This window comes from Xenopus laevis, chromosome 8S (genome assembly GCF_017654675.1).
Source record: "Xenopus laevis strain J_2021 chromosome 8S, Xenopus_laevis_v10.1, whole genome shotgun sequence".
In the NCBI taxonomy this organism is placed as follows: Eukaryota; Metazoa; Chordata; class Amphibia; order Anura; family Pipidae; genus Xenopus; species Xenopus laevis.
Window position 1 is genome coordinate 38,737,551 of NC_054386.1, and position 26,431 is coordinate 38,763,981.

General features: G+C 42.8%; 1 protein-coding gene across 2 annotated transcripts in view; it reads right to left on the reverse strand.

The window, feature by feature from the left end:
• Positions 1 to 272: 272 nt before the first annotated feature.
• Positions 273 to 26,431, reverse strand: part of LOC108700010 (SRSF protein kinase 3) — a 43,250-nt gene continuing 17,091 nt past the window's right edge. Inside the window, exons 5-19 of one of the 2 annotated variants that reach the window (XM_041574770.1) lie at positions 22,324 to 22,444; positions 17,854 to 17,990; positions 17,392 to 17,500; positions 16,630 to 16,717; positions 16,414 to 16,501; positions 15,507 to 15,613; positions 13,803 to 13,968; positions 12,625 to 12,656; positions 8,076 to 8,277; positions 7,352 to 7,630; positions 6,969 to 7,069; positions 6,697 to 6,804; positions 6,224 to 6,293; positions 2,633 to 2,725; positions 273 to 1,292 (exon numbers count right to left, since the gene is read on the reverse strand). In XM_041574770.1, the coding sequence (XP_041430704.1) occupies positions 1,108 to 1,292; positions 2,633 to 2,725; positions 6,224 to 6,293; positions 6,697 to 6,804; positions 6,969 to 7,069; positions 7,352 to 7,630; positions 8,076 to 8,277; positions 12,625 to 12,656; positions 13,803 to 13,968; positions 15,507 to 15,613; positions 16,414 to 16,501; positions 16,630 to 16,717; positions 17,392 to 17,500; positions 17,854 to 17,990; positions 22,324 to 22,444 (1,886 nt within the window). In that variant the 3' untranslated portion in view covers positions 273 to 1,107. The remainder of the gene's footprint in view (positions 1,293 to 2,632; positions 2,726 to 6,223; positions 6,294 to 6,696; positions 6,805 to 6,968; positions 7,070 to 7,351; positions 7,631 to 8,075; positions 8,278 to 12,624; positions 12,657 to 13,802; positions 13,969 to 15,506; positions 15,614 to 16,413; positions 16,502 to 16,629; positions 16,718 to 17,391; positions 17,501 to 17,853; positions 17,991 to 22,323; positions 22,445 to 26,431) is intronic. The other variant, XM_018232835.2, reaches the window with a different exon arrangement.

Here is a 26,431-nt window from a genome sequence, read left to right on the forward strand (position 1 = left end):
ACATTTTCTGCACTTCTTTATATGTCCAACTTTAGAATGAAATATGCTGTTGTTCTGAACAATGTCTGATTTTCAGACAGAAATGCACTATAACCAGCAGGCACAGCATTTGCTCCTTCCTTAAATAAGGGCCCAGAATTGACACTTGTTTTTTCACAGAATGAATGACGTCACTAATAGAACTCCACACTGCTATCATTTGGAACAAGCCTCAATCGTTGATTCAATGACACAGAATCAGCAGCATGCATGTCACAACCCTTGGGTCTGTTGGTTTGCTATTACTCTACTACACCTACTAGTAAATTATTTGCCATGTAGAAATAGAATTTCTACCAAAAACAGTCATTGATCAGGTTAGTGATGTCAGACTGCCATTGTTCAAATGATTTGTGCTATTCCGTTTGTTAGTGTTACGTAGTAGTGAGCACGGCACAACTCCTTCCATCGCTTAAATACACTTTCCAGTACAATCTGCCTTTCCCACCACCATTCTCTGATATACGAATAAAAAGATCTTGCTTTGCCGAGTATGTGACTTGTAAAGAAACTTAAAAACAAAAGGGTGCAACTAAACAGAAAGCCTGTGTGGTCTGGGGCCTGACTTTAAACTGGGACCAGTCTTTCCTAACCTTACACATAGATATCACATTGATTTTCCTTTTGTACCAAAGAATCCCACAGATTCTTCTTTTTACTCTAGAGCAACATATTGGCAGTCAGCCACCACTGCGTAGGTTGGACTTTACATACAAAAACTTGTTGCAACAGATCTGGCAGGTAGTTTCCTGTAATTTCCCAGAAAAATGCTCTTTTTTTTTATATTTTTCACAATAAATGCAGTAGTGGGGAGGAAAAGGTCTAGTTTACAGCAGTCCAATGTCAGTCAGCTATTTGGTTCATCTGTTTTTTTCATTTTTTTTGCAACTCGTATAGGGTAGATGAAAAGAGACGTTAAGGTCGCACAATCCACAGGGTTTATATGACCTTTCCTCCCCAAACGATGATGTGTTAGTCACAACACCAGGTGTCCCTCTGGTAGAATCTGATGCCCATTTGGACCCAGTTGTGCCAAGACTCGCACTGAGTGGCCAGGCACAGGGAAGGTTAGGAGTTCAGCCATGGGTGCTGCAGGCACTGTGCGGCTGTGGCCCTCTTCTCGGGAAGGCATTCCAACATAGGCAGCAGGAAGTCTGTGAATTGTGTGGCTTCCTCCAGTGACCATTCATATTTCTCCACCAAAACTTCAAACAGGCCCCAGTGCTTTAGATTCTGTATATGTCGGAGATCTCCTGTCACAAAGAAGCAAGAGAGAGGTTATGACATGTGCAAGTAATGACATACCTGAGACAGTTGCCTAAACCTAGGGGCCCAGCAGGGGCGGAACTACTGGGGGAGCAGGGGGTGCGAGCGGGCCAGGGCAAGCCCTGCTAAACCTCTGGGCTAGTACAAAAAGTTAAGTATAAAAAATAGGCAAATTTCTAACTATTTTTAGGCTTTGGTTTGTTTAAAAATTATGATTATATAAGCCCTTTTGCTCTAAAACAACCAATAAATATCTCGTTTCCAGCTCCCTTTGGACAGCGTTGAACTGGGAGGGTCTGGGCCCACTGGGGCTGCCGCATCAGGGCCCCTGCCCTACCCATGGGCCCCCTCCCCAAATCCCCTTCTGACCCTCTCCACCCTGTCAGTGCATACCTGAGCATGGCATTTCTTCAATCAGGGTGTAGGTCAGGAGCATAGGCTGTGTGCAGAAGTCAGAGGGGCCCAGTCCGACCCTGCCTTTGGAGGAAATGCCATAACCCACTGCAGAAAGAAAACCTTCCTATGCTGGTAGTGAAATCCCCTTTCTCCTACTGCTTCTGGATTAGGATAACTTGTATAATCAGAACGCTTCTACAAAGACCAGCCCAGTGGGCTGAACTCAAATGCAATCAGCACAGCCCAGCAACTTGCTTTTATAAGTAGCATCCCTGATTATCCGCTACCCTTTTTAATACAAGAATATACATTTTTAAACCTTCTCCCATTTAACTGTCATGGAGAGACATGTTCTCAGTAGATGGACAACACAATGTAGAAATAAGCCCCCCTGCATTAAGTGCACTTTGTAACCCCAGTAGGCTCAGAAAGGAACACCCTTGTTATCATTTCACTGTGTCCCTTCTATATGTTTTCAGTGCAAGATATCTTTGGACAGCAGCCCAGTGTATGTGTTCTGAATCAGTAGAAAAGGCACAACTGGGGTCATTTTCAAGGGAACAGATGTTTCATTGCTAAAGGGCCTTGGGCTGGTACAGGACCCATTATCTGCAGCAGCACATGTCCTTGTTAAATCTTCATTTTATTCTAAAACATTTTTACTACAGCTTAAATGTAATTTCCATTTCAATGTTATCATACCCAGAGTGCTCATGAACTCATTTATCAGGCAATACAGTAGGAACAAACCTTTACTAAGGCAATAAATTCCAGATCAAACCCACATATGTGCTGCACTGCTCACTCTTTATGAACAAGAGCAGGTACTTGTTTCTGGAATGTTTAGTGCAGTATTGCATCTGCCTTTTTATGTATGTTTCACCACCATCATGCACCATCTCTGTGCCCCTCACCCCGGCACCTCACTCACCTCTCCTTGTGAAGTACTCCCTGGAGTAGCGTCCTGACAGTGCAAAATGTGGAGGGATATCCCCAAGAAGCTCTATGATATGTGCAATGTGATCTAGAAAAGAAAACATACTGGTCACTGGATACAGTCATACCAAGGCAAAGGAACGGGTGTGTACATAGTACTGTGTACATACAAACTTCATCTTGTAAATTGTTATGCACTTTAACACCGAAATTGTAGCTTTGATACGGTAGCGTTCTTAATGCAGTGATTCCCAAACTAGGAGGCTGGTCCCTTTAGGGGGGCCCAGAATGAAGGCCACTTAGGATGAGATTTGTGGGGATTTAATCTACTTCCTTCTTTCGGCATTACAGTCCTAATGCAAACCTAGCCTGGGCAGGGATTAAAGGAAAGTTGATGTGGTTTGAGGCAGATCATGAACGTGGCTCTTATGTCTCCGGGGGACACAGAAGACCAATGGGTTAAAGCTCCATCCAGGAGGCAGGACACTTGATTACAAATCAAAAAGGGCCATGCCTGGACTACCTAGGCTTTACCCCTGGCACTTCCTGTTCATATTCAGGTTTTTCAAGTGTCCTGTTCACAGGAGGTTGGACCAACATAAGTATCTAGAGAGACCTACCTCAAGGAACCTTTGGTCAGCGATTAAAGCTGACAACCAGGGCGATACCGGGGACAGGATTACTGTCCCCAACTAGGTTAACTCCCTGGGGTAGAAAATAACCTATTTAAATAAATGAACGACATGCGCAATCGTTCAGCTCCAAACATTCAGACGTCTCTCCTCCCACGGTCACCTCTGACGAATCCATAGGGTCGGAGTCAGAGGGGGAGGTTCTCTCCTCTCTCTCTCTCTCTGAGGAGGAGGACGTGAGGGACCAAGACCCCCATCACGATGTGGAGGGCATCATCAGGGCAGTAACGGAGATCTTAAAGCTTGATACACCGCCAGAGCAACCCTCACAATCCAAGACTCTTTTTAAGAGGCAGTGGAAGTCTACTTCCTGCTTCCTCTCCCATGAACAATTACTCTCTGTAATCCAGGACAAATGGGATTCATGAAGAGAAATTTCCAGGCTACACGCAAGTTCTTCAAGTCCTAACTATTCCCCAAGGAATTGATGGAGAAATGGTGCAATCCACCAATGGTGGATGCACCAGTCTCTAGGTTATCCAAGACCACTACCTTAACAGTGACAGATGCGGCGGTGTTCAAAGATCACACAGATAAGCACCTAGAGGGCTTCCTAAAGGCAATATTTTCAGCATGTGGGTCGGCACTGCAACCATCCCTGGTCTCAGCATGGGTCAGCAGAGCGGACAGACCCCAGCCTCTCAGGCAGGGGTTCGACCTGGCAGGGCAGAACAGTTCAGGGCACCTGGTCCCAGGAGAAAGCGCAGTTATCCATAAATGTGTTGGAACTACGGGCGATTCTGCTGTCCTTACACCACTGGTCAGCAATGTTACAACACCATGCGGTGCAAGTTCAGTGCGACAACGCCACGGCCATGGCGTATGTCAACCGCCAGGGAGGAACAAGAAACAGGGGCGCTCTCTGGGAGGCCCAAGGAATCATCAAGTGAATGGAGCTGAATTCGGTAAACCCGTCAGTGTAAGGCACTCTCCAGCGCTGGCGCCCGGACATGCGCCAGCATGATGTCATCGGTGGCGGTGCTGATGTCGCGCTTGGCACCAAATTTGAATTTAAAAGGCGCATCTCTGGCAGTACTCATTGCTCAAGTTTGTCTTCAGCTCCCCTGAACTTGCTAAAGCTTTATTCGACTATCCTTTCAGGTTTTTGACCCTTGCCTGTTGTTTTGACTACGAATCTTGCCGCCAGCCTTTGAACCTTTGCCGGGCTTCTCAGCATACAGGTCGTAACAGTCAGCCATCCACATCCCAAGAGTGACCAACATTCAAGCAGACTTTCTCAGTCACCATCAGATAGATCCAGGGGAATGGGAACTAAACACGAGGTCTACCAAATGCTGGTTCATCACTGGGGTCAACCACAGATCTTATGGCATCCAGACACAACTGCAAGGTTCCCAGATTCTTTGCCTGCTACCGAGATCCTCTGGCAGACGGCATAGACACCATGACACAGATCTGGAGCTTTGACCTAGCCTATCTGTTCCCTCTACTTCCCATGCTTCCCAGAGTGCTCAAGAAGGTGCAACATTCAAATCTTCTAGTCATAGAAGTAGCATCCTTCTGGTCAAAAAGAACCGGGTTCCACGATCTCCGTGAGTTGTTCGTGGCCGAGCCATTGCCACTTCCGCACAGGCCAGACCTCCTGCATCAGGGGCCCATCAATCATCACAATCCGGGCCTGTTCGATTTGATACCTTGGCTGTTGAAGAGTCCATCTAGAGGAGAAAGGGATTCTCGAAAGAGGTGATATCCACCTTACTGCAAGCCAGAAAGCCGGTGTCTGCAAGAACCTAACATCAGAAATGGAAACCATACTGGCCGTGGTGCCACGACAAAGGAGTTTCCTTCGAACATCTGTCCATTCCATCTATTCTTTCCTTCCTTCAGAAAGGGTTGGACATGGGCTTATAGCTCAGTTCCCTCAGGGTGCAGGTTTCTGCATTGTCCCTCCTTTTCCAGGACGTTCATCCCTACCCACATGGGACCTTAATGTCATTATTTTACAACCACCGTTCGAACCTTTATCATCAGTGAAATTTTCCTGGGTTAACTGCAAGGTGATCGTTCTTGTGGCCATCTCCTCGGCTCCCAAAGGTAGTATCCTCTTTTGACCTTAATAAGGAAATAGTGGTACAGTCCTTGTATCCAGAAACCAAGAATGAAAAGGAGAGATGCCTTCATGGCTTGGTTGTAGTGTGAGCGCTACCATAGCCAGATGGATTTGGGAAGCCATACACAGAGCCTATGTGGCTAAGGGTAAGTCACCACCTCATCGGATCCAGGCACACTCCACAAGGGCAGTGGAAGAAACTCCGCCTCAGTTGAGCAGATCTGCAGAGTGGCAACCTGGTCCACGGTACACACATTCACAAAATTCCACCATTTCGACACCTTCGCTTCAGCGGCAGCCTCCTTTGGCCACAAGGTGTTGCACGCTGTGGTGTAGTCATAAAGGCTGTGCCCTCATATGCAATCTCTGCCCTCCCTGTTACTGTTGGGGGTGCTTTGTTAAGTCCCCATTGGTCTCCTGTGTCCCCCGGCTACTTAAGAGAAAATAGGATTTATACACTTACCGTTAAATCCCTTTCTCTGTAGTCGACAGGGGGACAAAGACTTCCCACCCAGATTGCACAGTTACAGTTTTTACATAGTTTCTGTTTTTTGGTATCTACTGAATCAGAACAGGAAGTGCTAGGGGTAAACCCTAAGGAGTCCAGGCACGCCCCTTTTTGATTTGTAATCAAGTGTCTTGCCTCCTGGAGGATGGAGCTTTACCTCATCGGTCTCCTGTGTCCCCCTGTCAACTACAGAGAAAGGGAATTGACCGTAAGTGTATAAATACTATTTTCTAATATCAGGGGCACGGCACATAATTTGGTGAACATAGGTAAATATAATGGAGCACACTTTATTCTTAGCTGTCATTACCCTACCTTCATCACGTGTATAATCTTCCCCTGAGTGCGGCTCAAACAGATAATCGCCAGTTGCCAGCTCAAAAGCCTGCAAGAGAAACATAATAAACTTAATACCACAACTATAATACAATTTTTGAAAACCATCCTCTAATCTCACTAACGGTGCTTTTTGTTCTGGGATTGTCTTTTGCTTCAGTCCCTGCCCCATGGAGCTTACAGGGTTAAGGTTCCCATCAAATGCAAACATTTCTCCAGGAATCAATTGAATTTCCTCTACGTTTTTGAAGTATTGGATAAAAATGGAAAAAGCCCAAGTTGGCAAAGGACAAACACATGCAGACTGTGCCCTGGTTTCCATGATACCACACACCAATGGCAAGCACTGTAGATTGCAGGTTCATTTCAAACCTGTGTTTGCCTGTGCCCATAAACAGCACTGATGATTAAGGGTTCAGTGACATATGCCTGTATGAGAATGGGAGTCATACCATGCAAGCTGTACTCCAGATATCAGCTGGGGTTCCATAGCTAGCTCCAATCAGAACCTCCAGCGCTCGGTACTGCCTCGTCTGAATGTCTTCAGTGAAATGCTTGTGCTAGGTAAACAACAGAAAGGCTGTGTTAATACTCGCTTCCTGGTACTTGTGCTGGATGCTTGTAAGTTTTGGACCAAAAGCAACATGGAAATGTTGATTAACAGTGGTTTTTAAAAAACAATTATCTGTCCCAATTCATGCCCACCACCAAGATATATACTTACCACCCAGCAGGCATTTCCTAAGTCTGCAATCTTGATCTCAATTTTGTCAGCATTTTGTGGATCCAAAGGGTTCACTAGGAAATCTGAAGCCCTGAACGACACTGGAAGTGAGGAAAGAATCATTTGCATGAGCTGGAAAAGGAGAATAATATACTATACACACACAAACACCATCCCTGTCCCTGGCATCATCAGCCCACTCCCCGATTTTACTATTGAAAGTTTGGTTCTAGAATTCAGCAAAATATATAGAACAGTTCCTGCAGAGGCATGATGGGAACTTCATAAACCTTACACAGGCTAGTATTTTTTCCTATGGGCTTTCGTCTTACAGTTGCTCCCACCTGCACACATGCATGTGTATATACCAGAAGGGCACTTACAGCTTGGAGACAGGGTCCCTCCTCTCTCTCTGACCCCAGAGTAGCCAGATATTGCAGAGCCTGATGTAGCAGACAAGGCTGAGCTGGAAAAACCCGAAGTGTAAGTGTCAGGACTGGTGGCACGGGTACCACTGCTGTACCCATTGCAGCTCCCATACAACCCAGTAGATTGGGGGCTCTGGGCAAGGCAGGTGGTCCCTCCGCTTCCCAGGGAAGAATCAGCACACTCTTGGTCTCCCTTGGTAGATGAGATGCAGTTAGATATGAGCTGGGATGTGCCTGAAAGAGAATACACTCATGATTTGATTTTCGGCCATGGGAAGATAAAAGGTTCAATGTGAACCGCATGTCTTTTTTTAGCTTCCATGTCTATATAACTATGCAGGCATCCTAAAAGCACATCTCGGGTTCCCAGCCATTTAATATCCTGAGACTGAATTAAAGTGTAAACAAATACAACAAAGCATCCTGGTTTGCAGCTGGGTATATAATGACATTAGACTAGACCGATACTAGATACTAATCACAGTGCAATAAAGTCACACCCTAATGTTTGCAGCTAAAAACGTAGCCCAAATCTTATTCTCTTTACTAGATACCCTCTACACTGCTTTAAGATAAGCTGTTTAGCTAAGCACCTGTCCTGTTCTAGAGCTTCTCTATGACTAGGCCTCTGATACTGGGCATACACTGGGCATACTGGCATGTAGAGTTCAGTTCTTACTCTCGCTCTTGACTGCTGTTTCTTGATTCGACTCTTGCCCCCAATGCTGCTCCTGGTGTTGCATGGACATATTGGGGCTATAGTCTCCTACTCCCAGCTCATCCATGTTGTGAATGTCCCTCAGCCGCTCTTCCAGCAGCTTTTGCTGGCGCTTCTGTTGCCGTTTTAACTTCTTCTTCTTGTTCTTTGAGACTTTTCCATTCTTTTTTAAATAAGAAGACAAAGAAAACGTGGGCAGTGAGTGATATGATAAACAAGGTCCAACACAACAGATACTATTTCCAGAGGAGAAAGATACAGAATACAGAAAGTAAGCTATGAAAGAAAGAAGCAGGACTGTTCTTCATAGAAAGTGTGAGTGTAAAGGTAGCCATAGACTTAACAATTACGATCTTTCTTGGAAAAGATCTTTTCAAGAAAGATCTTTAGTTTCAAAACACACGTGTAGAGCTGAATCGTCGGATATAGAAACAATAGAATTCTACCTGTATCTGACGATTCAGAACTAACAATGGTCGATGTTTGGGTGCCTTCAAAGGCAACGATTCTGTCCAGCCCGATCGACAAGCCGACCGATATCCAAGTCTTCTGCCGATATTGGTCGGCTCTTTTCCCACCATACAAGCAGCAAATATCACGCAAAAATTTGTTTTGTACAATAGTATCTGTGCATCTATGGCCACCTTAACTGGACAGACAAGGTCACGGTACCGCGTGAGGCTATTAGATGACAAGCAGAGACATAGGAGCTAAATGAGGAACACAAGGTGCAGTTGCTCATACCAACCAATCAGGTATTTGGATTTCATTTTATAATTAGTAGTAGGCTGATTACTGATTGTTTGCTATAAGCTGTTAAGGAGTGGATGTTTATAATTGAGCCCTGTGGCGTTTCATAAAGCTGAAGAAAACAGAATGTTACTAGGGATGCAGAAAATCCATACATTTTGCATTTAGTCAAAAAACAAACCCATCTAAAGGGAAAAAGTGGGCAATCTTATAGCTCAAGCACAAACAGGACAGAGGCTTCTAGGGGCCAGACGTTGTTGGCTTCTGTTGGTCAGTGCTATCATCTCAGCAAGTTTTAAATTCTATTCAGCTGGAATATGGTCAAATGTGAATGTTGTGATTCTGCCAGATCCAAAATAGAATTCTGGATTAAATATTAAAAGCAGAGATGAAGCTATAAACAGAGAGGCCTGCAGGGGGAACACTTCTATCTACAGGGGCTCAATGGTAAAATAACAATAAGATATAAGTGGAGGCAAAATTTCATATCCAGCTATGCCCATAGAGTTCTGGTAATGGTGATGCTGTACATTGGTGTCTGACCAGCGCATGGCTACTATAGGCTAAAGGTTCTGAGAGGTAATAACACATTGTTTCTCATTACATCCTTATGTTTACTGCTGAATTTCACTTAGTACTCGATACAGGTATGGGACCTGTTATCCAGAATGCTTGGGCCCTGGAATTTTCAGGATAATAGATATTTTCGTAATTTGGATCTTCACACCTTTAAGATGGCCATAGACGCAAAGATCCTCGATTCGTATGATTTTCGAACCGTGTGTGGAGAGTCCCGACATTTTTCGTCAGGCGGAGATCGATCGTTTGGTCGATCGGACAGGTTAGAAAATTTCTGTCGGCTGCCGATAACATCTATGCGTGTATTGCCGATCGTATGATTTTCAGTGGGAGACTGTCCTTAGCTTTGTCTATCATACGATTGCTGTCAGGGGCAGAACATCAGCTGATCTGTTCTTTAACTAATCTGACTGGTAAGACTTTGATCTGAATGGTTAGTGGCGGGTCGGGAGATGGGAAAGTCCGATCGTACGATGATTCGTACAATCGGATCTTTGCATCTATGGCCAGCTTAAGTCTACTAGAAAATCATGTAAACATTAAATAAACCCAATAGGCTGATTTTTTTTCCAATAAGGATTAATTATATCTTAGTTGGGATGAAGTACAAGCTACTGTTTTATTATTACAATAAAAAAGGAGCCGATTTTTAAAAATTTGGATTATTTTGATAAAATGGAGTCTATGGGAGATAGTCATTCTGTCATTTGGAGCTTTCTGGATACCAGGTTTCCAGATAACGGATCCCACACCTGTACAGACTTTGGGCTTTATTCCTACTAATGCTATCCGTGGAGTTTTTCCACAACCTCTGTCTGGACTTGCCCCCATTCTGTTTCTCCCTAAGGGACAAATTCACTAAGCGACGAAAATACGCTAGCAGCGCCTTTGCGGCACTTCGCCAGGGCGCCGCTAAATCACTAAAATCCAGAGTTGTGATCAGAGAGGCAAAAGGTAGCGAAGTTGCGCTATCGTTAATTCATCAAGCAAATCGACGTTACGCTAGCGATGCCTAATTTGCATACGGTGCCAAGTTAAAGTACAATGGACGTATATGTAGCAGCAAATACATTACATTACACAAGCCTGGGAAAGCTTCATAAAATAAAATAGAGTTGTTATTTTGCCCTATACATGTGCCCACTGTATAGTTTAGGTGCCATATGTTAGGAAATTTAGGGGGGAAGGAGGGTACCCCACAAAAAAATGGACGATTTTTTTCAGCCTTTCACCCTTAAAAAAGTAAAAGACGCCAGCGTTTTTTGGGACTTAGAAAAAAATTCAACTTTTTTTGAAGCAGTTCCTATCTACTCTATTGCACTTCGCCTGGTCTGAGGTGGCGAAGGCAAGTCTGGCGCAAGAGGTAACGTTCAATAAAATGTTAGTGAATTAGCGTAGTTACGTCCCTTCGCCATAGCGCAACTTCGTCTGGCATAGGGGTGCGAAGTAGTGCTAGAGTAGGTCCACTCGGCTAGCGAATTTACGACAGCACCCGTTAGTAAATCTGCGAAGTAACAAAATGATGTCACTCTGGCGAATTTGTGCTAGCGTTAACCGATTCACGCTTTAGTGAATTTGCCCCTTAGAATGCACTACAGGAGGGCTATGTTATGACAAGCCATCATGGCATAATGGCAGTTTAGGCAAGACTGACAATACAACTAAGCGCACCTTCCTAGATTCCCACATTTAAATAGTCTAATTGGAAAATTCACAAGGGAAAATAAAAAATTATGATAAAGCCATTAGTCTCTAAAGGAAGGGGCAGAGTAGGAATTCTATATAGCAGCCACGAGGGAATATAGAAGAGGCAGAGGAGAGTAGGATCTTCCTATTTTAAGTCTTCTAGAAAATTCTGTAAACATTAAAAAAAACATAAAAGCTGGTTTTGCTTCCAACAAGGATTCATCATATCTTAGTTGGTACAATCTATTGTTTTATTAATACAGAGAAAAAGGAAATCTTTTTTAAAAATGTGGATTATTTGGATAAAATGGGAGTCTATGGGAGAACTTTCAGAACTTTCTGGATAACGGGTTTCCAGATAACGGATTCCATACCTGTACTGAGATTACTGAGGCCACAAGGGACAACAAAGAATACTAGTACAGAACTGAAGCTGCAGGGTTATGTCGAAGGAGCAGAGAAGAGTAACAGTATAATATTGAAGCCACAAGGAAATATGATAAGTATTATGTTGCAGCCACAAGGAAATATGGAAAGGGCAGAGGAGAGTATTAGTAGCCACAAGAGAATACAGAATGGACAGAGAATAGGATTAACACTACATTGCAGCCACAAGGCCATATTAAACAATGCAGGGCCTCCAGTAAAAGGCTCTCATAGTTAGGTGAGACATAATACAGAAACATTTGTTGAATGGGCAGAGAAGAGTATTGAAGTTACACTTAAGTCTCAATGGAATAAAGAATTGGCACAGAAGAGTATTGGGATTACATTGAAGCCTCAGTGGAATATAGAATGGGCAGAGAAGTGTTCTGGGATTACATTGAAGCCACACGGGAATATAGAATGGGCAGAGAAGTGTTCTGGGATTACATTGAAGCCACACGGGAATATTGAATGGGCAGAGAAGTGTTCTGGGATTACATTGAAGCCACACGGGAATACAGAAGGGACAGAGAATAGGTATAGTGCTACACTGCAGCCACACGGAAAATAAAACAATGCAGGGCCTTCACATGACTCTCATGCTCAGGTGTGACAGACTACAGAGATTACATCTATTCCCCAAAGCCACTAATGTTTATTCTCTGTATTCTAACTTCACTAGACCATTAGTAAATGCTAACGGATGATTGGTTGCTACAGTCATTGATGGCAACTATGCCGGTTACTACAGAACTCCAGTGAGAAAGAGATATATACAGAAACTTCCAATAGAGTTGCATATGGGGTATCAGAGAAGAAAACAATCACACAATGTTCTCATACACACAGAGCATGTTTGGCACCTGCTGGGAGACAGGCCTGAGATCATACCCTGAGTGAGACTTGGATGAAATCCACAGTTGTTATATCTATATATAGTATGTAAGAACTTCAACAAAATCTGAGGCACACAGTTGTTTCCAAAGTCAATGATCACCTATAGATAGTGTCCCAGCTTGTACCAAACCAACAAGAATGTCATAATAAATGGCCGGCCTGTGCGACTTACCAGGTTCTGGTGTGAGGGGGGTGCAGAGCTGACTGATTAGACCCAGCAGAGAGGACAGGAGAAGAACAGAAGAACAGGGTGTAAGAAAAGACACAGAGATAATCAAAGCTCACATTCAAGGAGGTGCTATTTAATTCAGAGAGAAGACTGCTACTTAAATGCCGCCTGGCATTGGCAGTCAGCAATCGAAAAACCAGGTTAAATGCAGCTCAAAAGGATTGTACTATTTTAATAAGATAAATTATATGAATTGAAATAAGGTGAAGCCGAGTGGTTTACACAGTAGAAACACAGCTCTGTATAGTATGCACAGGCATTAGGTCCAGCTAGGGAACAACTGACTGATGCAGAAAGTGCAGTAAGGCTTATCTCATTTAAAGGAGAACTAACCCCTAAAATTGAATATGGCTAAAAATACCATATTTTACATACTGAACTTATTGCACCAGCCTAAAGTTTCAGCTCGTCAATAGCAGCAATGATCCAGGACTTCAAACTTGTCACAGGGGGTCACCATATTGAAAAGTTTCTGCGACACTCACATGCTCAGTGGGCTCTGAGCAGATGTTGAAAAGCTAAGCTGTAATGCAAGCTGATGCTACAGGGCTGACTATTAAATTCTGATGCTAGTTGCACTGGTGTCTGTGCTGCCATGTAGTAACTGTCTGTATTAATTACTAATCAGCCTTATATTGTGACATTTCTATTCTATGTGTACTGTATAGTGTGAGTGGGTCCCTAAGCTCAGTAAATGACAGCAGCACAAAGAAGGTGCAGTGAATCAGCAGAAAAGAAGATGGGGATCTTCAGAGACACAGATCTTTCCTGCTTAAGGGTTGTGGATGCCTTGGGCTGGTACAAAAGGCCAAAACATAATGTACAACATTTCAAGCTACTTCTTTAGTTAAGCTTTAGTTAAACTTTATATCTCCTTTAAGAGGCCCAAGCAGTGGCACCAATGTACTAAATCTTTAGTAAATATTTACTAAAATGGATCATAATGAAAAATAGTGTGCTTTATTCCCCAGTATTCCCAATTAAAGTGGGATATAGGGATATAGTGGGAATGCTGTGGGCAATGCAGTGGCTGTAGTACAGCAGCATAGAACTGCACAGGCATTAAAAGGTACGCTGCATCTTGTACTTCTACTGGCCATGAAATCTGGGGGAAAACTCACCAGCAGACCCAGATGGAGGAGGCATTCCAGACTGCTGCCAAATGGTTGCTTCTGCCGCTAGTCGCCTGATGTATCCTTCTTCCACACACATCAGAATGTTTTCTGGCTTGATGTCCGTGTGGATGATTTTACATTTGGTGTGCAGATAATCCAGGCCCTGTAATACCTGAATACAGGCACAACACAAAGGGCAACATGCATCACTGCATGGCAAGTAACCAGACTGTACACATGATAAATGGGGGACCATGCTGAACTGTTCCACTGACACCACACACCCTAGATAAATATAGGCACTTGCTGCACAAAGCCACCCTATTAACAATGGAGACAAAACCATGATTTGTAACTGCTAGACATACCTCCTTAAAGGGATTCTGTCATGATTTTTATGGTGTCATTTTTATTTCTAAATTACACTGTTTACACTGCAAATAATTCACTCTACCATATAAAATTTCATTCTTGAACCAATAAGTGGATTTTTTTTTAGTTGTAAAATTGGTTTGTAGGCAGCCATCTCAGGTAATTTTGCCTGGTCATGTGCTTTCAGAAACAGCCACTGCTGCATTATGGAACTGCATTCTGGTAGGCTGTTGTTTCTCCTACTCAATGTAACTGAAGGAGTCACAGTGGGACCTGGATTTTACTATTGAGTGCTGTTCTTATATCTACCAGGGAGTTGTTATCTAGCGTTAGGGGGCTGCTATCTGGCTACCTTCAAATTGTTCTACTGATGGGTTGCTGGGGGGGGGGTTGATTATAACTCAAACTTGCAGTGCAGTAGTAAAGAGTGACTGAAGTTTATCAAAGCACAAGTCACATGACTGGGTGCTCCCAGGAAACTGACATTATGTCTAGCCCCATGTCAGATTTCTAAATGAAATATTGTTTGCTCTTTGAAAAATGGATTTCAGTGCAGAAGTCTGCTGGAGCAGCACTATTAACTGATGGGTTTTCCCGTGACAGTATCCCTTTAAAGTAAGAGAGAAATTCCAGTGGAACCCCAGACAAAACAAACACACCCTATAGTTATACAAATACTATGCCATTGATTACTGTTTCCACCCTTTTAAACTCTCTATATTAGCTTAACAATCTTAATAGCAAGCTTTCCAGATGAGTGCTTGTACCAAATCTCATCCCTGTGTCAGTATAGTACTTTAAAGAGCCTTAGATATGCAGAATAGATAGACAAACAGTTCAAAGCTTCCCCACTATGTCCCTTAGTTTCATGCCACATGCCAATCTGCTGCTAGCAGGAACAGCATACACCTGTCAGTGCTTGCATTGGGCGGATTTCTGCCTGAAGCTATGTATTGTCTCACACTATCACTGCCTATATCATGCTAAAATGTCATCTTAGGCAACGGGCACACAGGCTGTTGTCAGTCTGCTTATTTTTGCAGGCGGAGATAGGCAGATCTGCTCAGATACTAACCTCAGCTTCAACTCTGCTGTGTGTGACCATCAATGGAGCAGGGGCTCTGAGCAGATCTGCTTCTCTCCGCCTGCAAAAATACAGACTAATAACAGCCGGAGCCAACAGCCTGAGTTTCCATAGCCTTAAGAGGAGCTGCCTCTTCCTAACAGGAACAAGCAACACTACACATATTAGGATAGGTTGTATGTTAAAATAGAATATTGATTAAAATTACACACCACTGCACACACACATCTACACAGTTCTACTAGAAATCTTACCTGCCGCAAGATGCTCTTAACACATGGGAGCGGTACACCCTCATAATTAGATTTAATGATCCACTTAAGCAATTGATGTCCCAGCACTTCTAAAACCATGCAGATGTCTGGGAACGTTAAGGAGAGACACAGACTCCATGCTATGATATTCAAAATGCTGCAGACTAAGTGGTGCTGATTTACTAACCAGTGGCAACCAATCAGCAAATATTTTTGGAATGCCTAGAGGCACTCAGGTGCATGCAGCCATATTGTTTGTTTTCCTCACCCTGTTTGCCTCAATTCTGGGAGCAAATCCACTTGCCGTCCAGTTAAACACAAGACTGAACAGCAGCTCCTTGGCACAGCCCCTCTCACCTTAACGCAACTTCGGACATAGTGTTGCCACCTTTTTTAGAAAAAAAATACTGGCCTTCCTGTATATTTAGATTTTTTCCCAATTAATAACATTGGAGCATTATTTTTACTGGTCAGGTCGATAAAATGCTGGGCAGCTGGCAACCCTATTCGGAAGACTTCAGAGAACAAAGTGCTCCGAGTGCCATCCCGCCGGTGATTTAGATTCTATCCGACAGATGGCTTTTCGGGGAGATTAGTTGCCCGAAGAAGAAGAGGCGATTTGTCACGGGCGACTAAATCCCCCAGTATCTTAGCATGTGTTCTTACCCTTAAGAAGGGATCCCCTACAAGCAAATGATAGGAAAGCTGTGGCTTTCACAGATTAACTGCAAAGATTGCAACATAGTGATTTAGGCAAGTCTTTTTAACCAAAACCACTATGTTACTATGTATATGTCATTATTCTGGGTTTTTTAGGAATAAGGAATAAGCAGTTGTATAAGATATACAGAGAGAGGGAGGGTGAGACATGAGCATCCAAAGAGTACTGTTTCTTAATCAAGGATACGAACTCCATTCACTCCAGAGATCTTGAAGTCATCGATAAGCTGCACAATCATCTCACGTTTGCTATCACTTGGGTCACTGTCCCTGACCTGAGTAAAGACACATAGAGAGAGAGAGAAAGGATGTGACCCACAGCTGCTTCAGAAGGAGAGTTGAGTTCTGGGAAGGCAGGGTTGCTGTCAGTTGAGCAGATTCAGAGCTATGCTGACATACTTACACATTTAAGCAGTTTAATCTCATCCAAAGCTGTCTCTGTATAGTGCACTGCACTTTTCACCACCTTTAGTGCTACAAACCGCTTCCTCCTGTTCACAAACAAAAAGAAATTCTATGAAAGAGGATAATTATTTGTGAAAAAGTGTGGTTCTGTCGCTAATGGGCCTCACAGGGACCAAAACACGGTGCCTATAACAGCCCAGGAGGCTATAATTTAGGGACACTGATTTCCAGTTTTAAAGCTATAAACACATGACCATGTTAGTGTCACACCTAAGTAAATGGGAAACAGTTGCCTAGGAAATCATAGCAGTTCTCCCCCCAAGGGCACTTTAGGAAAAAACACCAGCTGTGCCACAAGCCTTAGAGAGAAGAAACATACAATAAATCTTATTTGTCTCTGATAATAATGTAAGTAGAGCACCGAAAACTACAGCTAAGGCCACACAGCGGCCATACGCTGGCTGATTTCAGCCCTACTATCAGCAGTAGCCTCCTCTGTCTTTCACATTCAGAATTGTTGAGCTGCAGTCTGCACCGCCTCCGATTCAACACTTCTGAATGCAAAAGAAAGAGGAGGCTACTACCTGCAGTAGGGCTGATATCAGTCAGCGTATTTCAGCTAGCTAATTTTGGCCCCCGTGTTGCCCTAGGCTGCAGTAAAGAGGCTTCAGAGATGCCAAGCTCAAATTGTATACATATATTCTGTGCCAGTAGCCTTAACATTCCGTAGCTTTATCGCACTACAGAAAACCATACTCACTGTAAGTCCCAGCAGAGCCAGACAGTGGAGAAGTGGCCCCAGCCAAGTTTCCGGACTACATGGTACCTTCCATTGAAGAGGTCACCAATTTTCACTGGGTAATAACCCCCTGTAGGCAAAAGATAATGCATGTAATAAACAGTGAAAGATAACACAGCATTCTGTATTTGACAATTAGGGCGTAGTGTGAAAGTAAATATATATTTATAAATAGTGCCTATATGAATGTATTCCTCCTTAGAGATACGATTATTCATGGGGCTTACACGTTATTAGAAAACAGGTCACCTCATTAGATAAAGTACCAGTACAGTACATGTGTGTTGAGAGGAGGCAGGTTGGTGGTAGCTATAAATGGCTATGAATGCATTGAATGTTTAATTCTCCTTAAAAGAAACACATATTTTCCAGTATCTGGAGCTGTGTTTAATTTAAGAGAACCATACTGGGCTTCCTTCTCACCTCGGCAGTAATCTCCAGGGTCTTCCTGTTCTTCATTGTCAGAGCCCAATGGTCCCGGTGGAGGCAGCACAGGGGTGGGTGGGGTTGGAGGGGGTCCGGGAGACAAAGGCACGTCCTGCAGGCCATGCTCTGGGAGGCTGGAAAGACATAACAGGTTTACAGTAATTAACAGAAAACCAGGCAAGATTCTCGTGCTAACATTTGGCCACCATATAGATGCTTGTTAGCACCCCATTTCACTACTTAATAATTGACAAATGAGAGTTCCCCCCTTGTTTCTCTCCCTTTCTTTGCCAATATGGCAAGTCGTCTGTTCTCCTCCTTCAGACAGTTCAATAAAACTGGGCCCTTTCAATAATGCACCTTAGGTTTGAGGTTTTCATCTTAACACCAGCTCTGACTGCTTGCAGGCATTCTGGAGCACACTATGCAGATCTCGCTGTGATACAGAATAGTCACAGCATGGGCAGTACCCAGTGCTACACTAAAAACTGGCACGTAAAGGGCCACCAGAGTGCAAAATATCCGCCAGCAGTTCTGACTACACAGATCCAACACAGGAATGGCAGGGAAGGTGCTAGTTTCCCAAAAGCAAATACAAATACAATTGATCAATTTCTGTATATCTACTGTATAACTGGAGGGGGTTGTGTATTATGAAGCTGTGGCAATACACAAAACCTGCTCACAACCCACACACTCTGTAGCCAGACTCATTTGTAAAAATAATACAGAAGAGACCAGTTAGTGCAGGGGAGGTGAAGCGGAGGGAGTATAAGACATACTGCTTCCCACACAGGTTAGGCCCCAATTATAGCAGCTTAGCCTTCAGCATGCCATGCTGCATCAAGAGCAGGTTGGAATATAAATAATAATATGCAACACCAGCATTATATAGATTTAAGGACTGACACACATTTAGGGCTCATAGAAATAATGTACATCTGTAAAAATATTATTATAATAAAAACAAATATTATTATAATGAAAACAGCCTACGCCTTGTAATTGTGCACTGTGCACGGATTATACTAGACCGCAAACACTTACACCACCCTGCTCCAAACAACTACAGGGTCTGCTGTTTATGTGTCAAATATCTAACAGGAGCTGATTCAGCTTTCTCTTCAACCCTCTCCAACAGGAATCTGAATTGTTATTTGTCTGCTAAGGCCGTTCACCCTAGCAACTGGATAAGCAGACAATGCTGCAGCTGAATAGAGATGCAATGAATCCTTAGTATTTGGATTTGGCCACTTACTAAATCCTACACCAAAGATCAGACTGAATACCACACCAAATAATAATCCTAATTTAAAGGGCTAATCAAGATCTAAAAAAAATTAGCATCATTCAATAAAACTGCATTGGCTTTTTGTTTTGTCACCGCATGTCACATGTTTGTTTTTACTTGGATCATGGGGGAAAAGCTGAAGACCCATTTGTCCTTTCCTTCAGCAATCTGGGAGGGGTGTAGCACCTGCCCTACTCGGCTTAGTTTCTGTCCTGGTAAAAGAATTTCTGAAAACCCTTACCTTTAGCAAACCTTTTGGGCCCTTTCCATTTTAAGGGACAGTTCACTGAATTTCTGCACCCCATTGCACATGTGTTTCCGAGCACCAGTATTTGGGTGACAAGAAACAGGTACCCCAACAGTGGCCTAACAATACTACCCAACTGTTCAGTTTTTCGCAGGACAGTCCAGATTTTGACAGCTCAACCCGCAGTCCCGGAATGTTACTGAAATGTCCCAAACTTTGTTTTTGACCTCCTGCACTGAACATCCAGAAAAAGATACAACTTTTCTAACTTAATTGTCTTTTGGCAGAGAGCCCAGAATAGATACCTAGATACCTTTGTAACAATTTAAGATAAGTAAAGAAACAATTGTAACCATTTAAGATAAGCAGGTCTCTTGGGAAACTTTGACTTGCAGCTTAAAGGGCAATTCGCTGTCATTAGCAAAACTGTAATAACACATAAAAACCCCAGAAATTAGTTCAAAATTTCATAACCTGCCAAATTTTGTAAAATGACCATGGTAATTAGGATGATGTGGCCACAAAAATTGGCGTGGTCAAAAATATTTTTGTCCCTCTTTCGATTTCCAAAATGTTGGGAGGTATGGCTTAATTACAGAGCAAACATAGGCCTCCAAAGGTATCCCAGTGTAGCCCAAACTAAATTCCTGACTTGATTTTGGTCCTCGGATTAATATCTTAAAAAACACTGGGCTTAACACTATACAAAATGCTAGAAACTGGTATATGTTACTATTATTATTTATACAAATATATATGCTTAGAAACATGAGACCTATATTGGCTAGAATGGAAAGGTCACTTTAAGAGGGTTATTTATCAAAATCCAATTTTTTTGAATCAGACTTTTAAAAGGAAAAACCACCATTTTTTGTGATTAATTAAACTCCAAAGGTGTTAAAAGTCAGACTAAAAAAGTACTCCAACTCAGACCTGCCGAGTTCAAGTAGAAGTCAATGCCAGATGTCCCATTGATATCCTGATCTGTGCTGGGTTTTGTCCAATAATCTGAAGATTCTGAGGATTGCAGGCATCACATCTAAAAAAAGTTACAGGTTTCGGGCAAACAAATGCGAAAAAGCTGCTTTTTGCAGTGGCAAAGATTTGTACGATTCTGTTTTTTTCACGATTTTAGTGATTTATTTCCCACACAAGGAATTTTCGGAAAAATGTATTCATATACAGTATACAGGGTGCGGATTTGGTCAGCGTAGTTTTCAGAAAATAGTGAAAACTTTTCGATTTTGACAAATAACCCTCTTCGTATTTAATTTTATTTATTGATTTGGCTTTCAAACTAATTGTTCTTCTTGGGTCAGCGACCCCAGAAGCTCAGAAGCAGACTAATTGAAAGGATAGCTGGCCCTTTTAGATTCATTTTCTAGCCTGTCATTCATTTGACTGTCTGGTTTCTAGGGTCAGTGACCTAAGCAATCAGATAGTTTAAATTACACACTGAAGGGACAGCAGAACATAATGAGCTAAACAATTAGGAAGTCCAATAAATAAGAGAAAAACAACCAGCAATTTATCCCTAACTCTATGTTTAGCAGTTCATTTGAAGCTGAACTCGTGCTTTAAAGCATAACTGCAGCCGCTAAATTCAGCCTAAAGCAAAAACGGCTGCATGTTTTGACTGATTGGCTGGCCAAGAGCAAATTTGCCCATTGTTTATAAATGAGCCCCATTGTATTCAATGGGACAAGAGAGGAAGGGGTCACATGGAGACATCGTCACAGTGAAGTCATTTTCAACACCGAAGGAAGAGATGAAAAAGGAGGCTTTCTTAGCATGTAACCATGTTGCTATATATAGGGGGACACCGCACGGGCAGTGGATAATTAGAACACTTCTTGGCTGCGCAGATGTATCTACTGTTCCAGCTTTATTACTCAGCACTGCGTGCTTCCATATATATATCCTTACTGACTTTCCTTTCCCCCTTAGCCCTGAATGGGCTGTGATGATTTCACAGCTCACAGACAGATTGGCAGCAGCGGCAGGGTTTATAAATATATATAGCAGCTGCTGGCTTGTGGGGGTGGGGATCTGGAACAGATACAATCAGCGGGCCTTCACCCAACCACAGCTATTTGGAAGCTACAAACATGGGGACATTGTAGCCTGGGAGAGGGACTTGCAGTACCCTGCTTTCTAAAGGGTTATCACTGCCTGTCTCTTCACTAACTGTGGCCTGTCTGAAGCACTTATGTGTCCAGTATGTGGTTATTCTCACTGCTATCTGCTGGCATTTAGAAAGCAATTGGCAAGAGAGGCTGGGGGCAGAAATTACAATTATGTGTGTAAGTAAAGTCAGCAGAGAATTTAGAGAAAAGGAGGCTCAGGAAATCCTGTGGGGCACAATTTTAGAACAAAAATTGGTGGCAATGGCAGGCCGAATGGACAGATACAGTACCATAGTATTGTATTGCCACCTTTAAATTGTTCCAGTCGAATAGGCCCAAATGCCTTTAGACATTTAGCTATGGTTGAACTAGAATTCACATTTAGTAATTTAGCACCGTATTATACTGTGTATTACTGAAGGAATATATCTTTATACGCTTTGTGTGAAATGGCACTCAAGAATGCCACTTGTGTCACATGGATCATTAAAAAAATAATTTTCCCTTAATTTAAAATATGAGGATATTGAGTGACGTCTCATGTCATTATATAGTTAAACTATTCTCTAAAGAAAGTAAGACTGCTCTTTCTGTCCTGCAGGAAGTCACATAATGTTGTGTAGAATGGCTTTTATTTGTGATTTTCTCAGTAAAAGGGGGCACAGGAGCACATGCATATATACGGCATATACTGACATTCATTATGGCTGAGTTCACAGTGCTACTTTTAGTTGTGCTATCTGCTCCCAGGGCACAGCTGATAAGCTTCTTGCTCACAGTAAGAACAGAGGACCCGGACTCACCCAGGCTGGCTGTCTAAACTGGGACTCCGAGGTTCCGGAAGTCCTGGCACGTCTCTCTCTGCAGCCTTCCTCTGCCTCCTCTGCTTCTTTTTACTCTTTTTCCCCTGGCTGTTACCTGAAACTGGAAGGAGGAAGAGGTAACAGTTAGGCCAGGCAACATACAGTATCATCTCAGCACTGGATATTTAAAGGGCTGGTTCACACTAAAAGTTAACTTCTAGTGTGTTATAGAATGATCAATTCTAAACAACTTTTCATTTGGTCTTCATTATTTATTTTTTTGCAGTTTAATAATTTTCCTTGTTCTTCTAACTCTTGCCAGCTTTCAAATAGGGGGTCGCTGTATCACAGTATGTCATAATAAAAGTTAATTTAAAGGAGAACAACCACTTTTATTAAACCAGAAAGTGCAGAATATTGTTTCCAAATATTTTTATCCTGCCCAGCACTGTATTTAGGTCTAGTACCACCCTAGGCAGCACACCTCAGTGCATCCCCCCAGCTTGCATTAGTGACATCACTTCCAGTTACATGTGACGTCAATTCCGTAAGGTGTCACGCTACAATGCACTTCACATCCCATCTGACTCTTTCCAGATTTTAAATGAGGGTCACTGACCCCCACCTAAAAACAAAACAAAAAACAATACTCTGTAAAGCTACAAATGTATTGTTGTTGAAACTTTGTATTAATCATTTTTCTATTCAGTCCCTTTCCTATTCATATTTAGTCTCTAATCCTAATCAATGCAAGGTTACTTACTAGGGTAAATTTGGACCCTAGAAACTAAATTGCTGAAAGTGCCAACTGGAGAGCTGCTGAATAAAAAGCTAAACACCTCAAAAACCACAAATAATAAAAAATGAAAACCAGTTGCAAATTGACTCAGAATATCACTCTTATAATCATACTAAAAGATAACGCAACGGTGAACAACCCCTTTAAGTTAAATTTCAGTATGTTGTAGAATGGCTAATTCTAAGCACCTTTTCAACTGGCCTTCATTTTTTAAAATCGTTTTTGAATTATTCTTCTTCTGAAGATTTTCTTCTCTTTTTTAGCTTTTAAATGTAGATCACTGACCCCATCTAAAAACTGACCCCATCTAAAAACTGACCCCATCTAAAAACAATTACTACAAATTACTACAAATGTATTGATATTGCTATATTTATTAATCATCTTTCTATTCAGGCCTCTACTATTCATATTCCAGTCTCTTACTCAAATCAGTGCATGGTTGCTAGGGCAATTTGTACCCTAGCAACAATAGTGCTGAAACTGCAAACTGGAGAGCTGCTGAATAAAAAGCTAAATAATACAAAAAACTGAGTGTGAATTATCTCAGAATATCACTCTCTACATGATACTAAAATGTAATTCAAAGATGAACAACCCCTTTAAAGGCATCCCACCAATAATGATTCTGAGAAACAATAATCACTGTTTATATCAGGCTAAATATAATACATACACTCATACTGAGAAATTTGAGACCTATATTGGCTGGAAGAGAAAGGTCACTTTTAGCATCTTGGTTCTCAAGAACTGCTCTTGTGTTCTGCAGGTTTATGGGGATGCTGGGGTCAGGAAGAAAGCTGATAAACTGTAAAGATAGCAGGTCCCTTTTCATTTATTTTACCACCTGTCATTCATACGACTGACTGGTTTCTAGGGTCTGTGACCTAAGCAATCAGATGGCAGTTTAAATGGCTCGTTGAAGGAACTGCAGAACATAATGAGCCAAACCAAACCAAAATAATGAATAAAAAAGGAAAATGAAAACCAGCAGTTCATCTCCTATGTCAAACCCAGAGGGGATTTATTGTTGGCTATAAATCACTATGCAAATCTGTAATGCACTGACATGGCCCAGAATATAATGTCACATAGATTAGAGTGGTGGGTGGAGAGAAGGCGCATGCACAGAATAGGGGCCCAGGGATATATTTATAGATGTGTGACTGAGGACTGGCAATAAACAGCAGAAGGATGGGGTCAATATTATGCACAGAATATATGGGATTTTGGGGACCTAATTTATTCAGAGAATTGGAATGGGGTTTTTGAAAAGGGGCAGGCAGTGTTTACATACATGCATATCAGAGTTAGGCTGGGCATATGGGCTCAATGATAAAGTGGGCTGATGATCTGGGAATCTGAAAGGGGCGTAATAGCAGAGCAATAAAAAAACAGGACTGAGGGGATGGGGCACAGAAATAAAGTGATGCTGGAGATCTAGGAAAGGGGCACAAATATGTATTGATGTATTGATGCTGGGTATGTGAGAAAAAGATAAAGTGAGGAAGGGGAATTGGCAAACAGTCCATGCTGAACACTGTGCAGGACAGGATTAGGGAAAGAGGCCAGTAGTACCATGTACACAGGGCTGCAGATAAGGGAGAGCTGCCCTGTAGCAAATTGTACAGTACATTCGGATCAGGTAAAGGTGCCCACTGGGAGGTTGTACAGTTCATGGAATTTTGATAGGTAAGCGGATACAGAAGCCAATTGCACAGGCAATGGCATTAGGAAAATAAATTGGATGGGTTATATGTATTGTATATGGGGAGTGAGATGTAGGAATAGGGGCCTAGCAGTAGATGGTCTAGTATATGGTGATTCATGGAAAGAGAGACATTAGCACAGGGCACAGGACACAGGACACGGAGAATGGCAATTTAGGGCAAGGGGACCAGCAGAGCATGATATGGTACATGGGGATTTAGGGCAAGGGGGTGATTAGCACAGGGTACAGGATACTGGCAATGGGATTTAAGGGAAGGGGTCTATTACCATATGGTGCAGTACACTTTGGAATACAGCAGTCCTGTGGCACATTATACAGCACATATGGGATGGGATTTAGGGAAAGAAGCTTATAAGCACATGGTACAGTACACTGGGAATAGGAGCACGGACAGGTAGAGAACAGTGTACAGAACAAGGCCAATAGGTATGAATTAAAGGGGCCACCATTAGCACACAGTACAGTACATGGGATTGAGGGAAGGGCCATTAGCACACAGTACAGTACATGGGATTGAGGGAAGGGCCATTAGCACACAGTATAGTACATGGGATTGAGGGAACAGCCATTAGCACACAGTGCAGTACATGGGATTGAGGGAAGGGCCATTACCACAAAGTTTAGTCCATTGGATTGAGGGGAAGGGCCATAAGCACACAGCACAGTACATAGGATTAAGGGAAGGGCCATTAGCACACAGTACAGTACATGGGATTGAGGGAAGGGCTATTAGCACACAGCACAGTACATAGGATTAAGGGAAGGGCCATTAGCACACAGTACAGTACATGGGATTGAGGGAAGGGCTATTAGCACACAGTACAGTACATAGGATTGAGGGAAGGGCCATTAGCACACAGTACAGTACATGGGATTTAGGGGAATGGCCATTAGCACACAGTACAGTACACAGGATTGAGGGAACAGCAATTAACACACAGTACAATACATGGGATTCAGGGAAGGACAGTTAGCACACAGTTCAGGACATGGGATTGAGGGAACGGCCATTAGCACAAAGTTTAGTCCATTGGATTGAGGAGAAGGGCCATTAGCACACAGCACAGTACATAGGATTAAGGGAAGGGCCATTAGCACACAGTACAGTACATGGGATTGAGGGAAGGGCTATTAGCACACAGTACAGTACATAGGATTGAGGGAAGGGCCATTAGCACACAGTACAGTACATGGGATTTAGGGGAATGGCCATTAGCACACAGTACAGTACACGGGATTGAGGGGAAGGGCAATTAGAACACAGTTCAGGACATGGGATTGAGGGGAAGGGCAATTAGAACACAGTTCAGGACATGGGATTGAGGGGAAGGGCAATTAGAACACAGTTCAGGACATGGGATTTAGGGGAAGGGCAATTAGAACACAGTACAGTACATGGGATTGAGGGAAGGGCCATTAGCACACAGTACAGTACATGGGATTGAGGGAAGGGCCATTACAACACAGTACAGTACATGGGATTGAGGGAAGGGCCATTAGCACACAGTACAGTACATGGGATTGAGGGAAGGGCTATTACAACACAGTACAGTACATAGGATTGAGGGAAGGGCCAT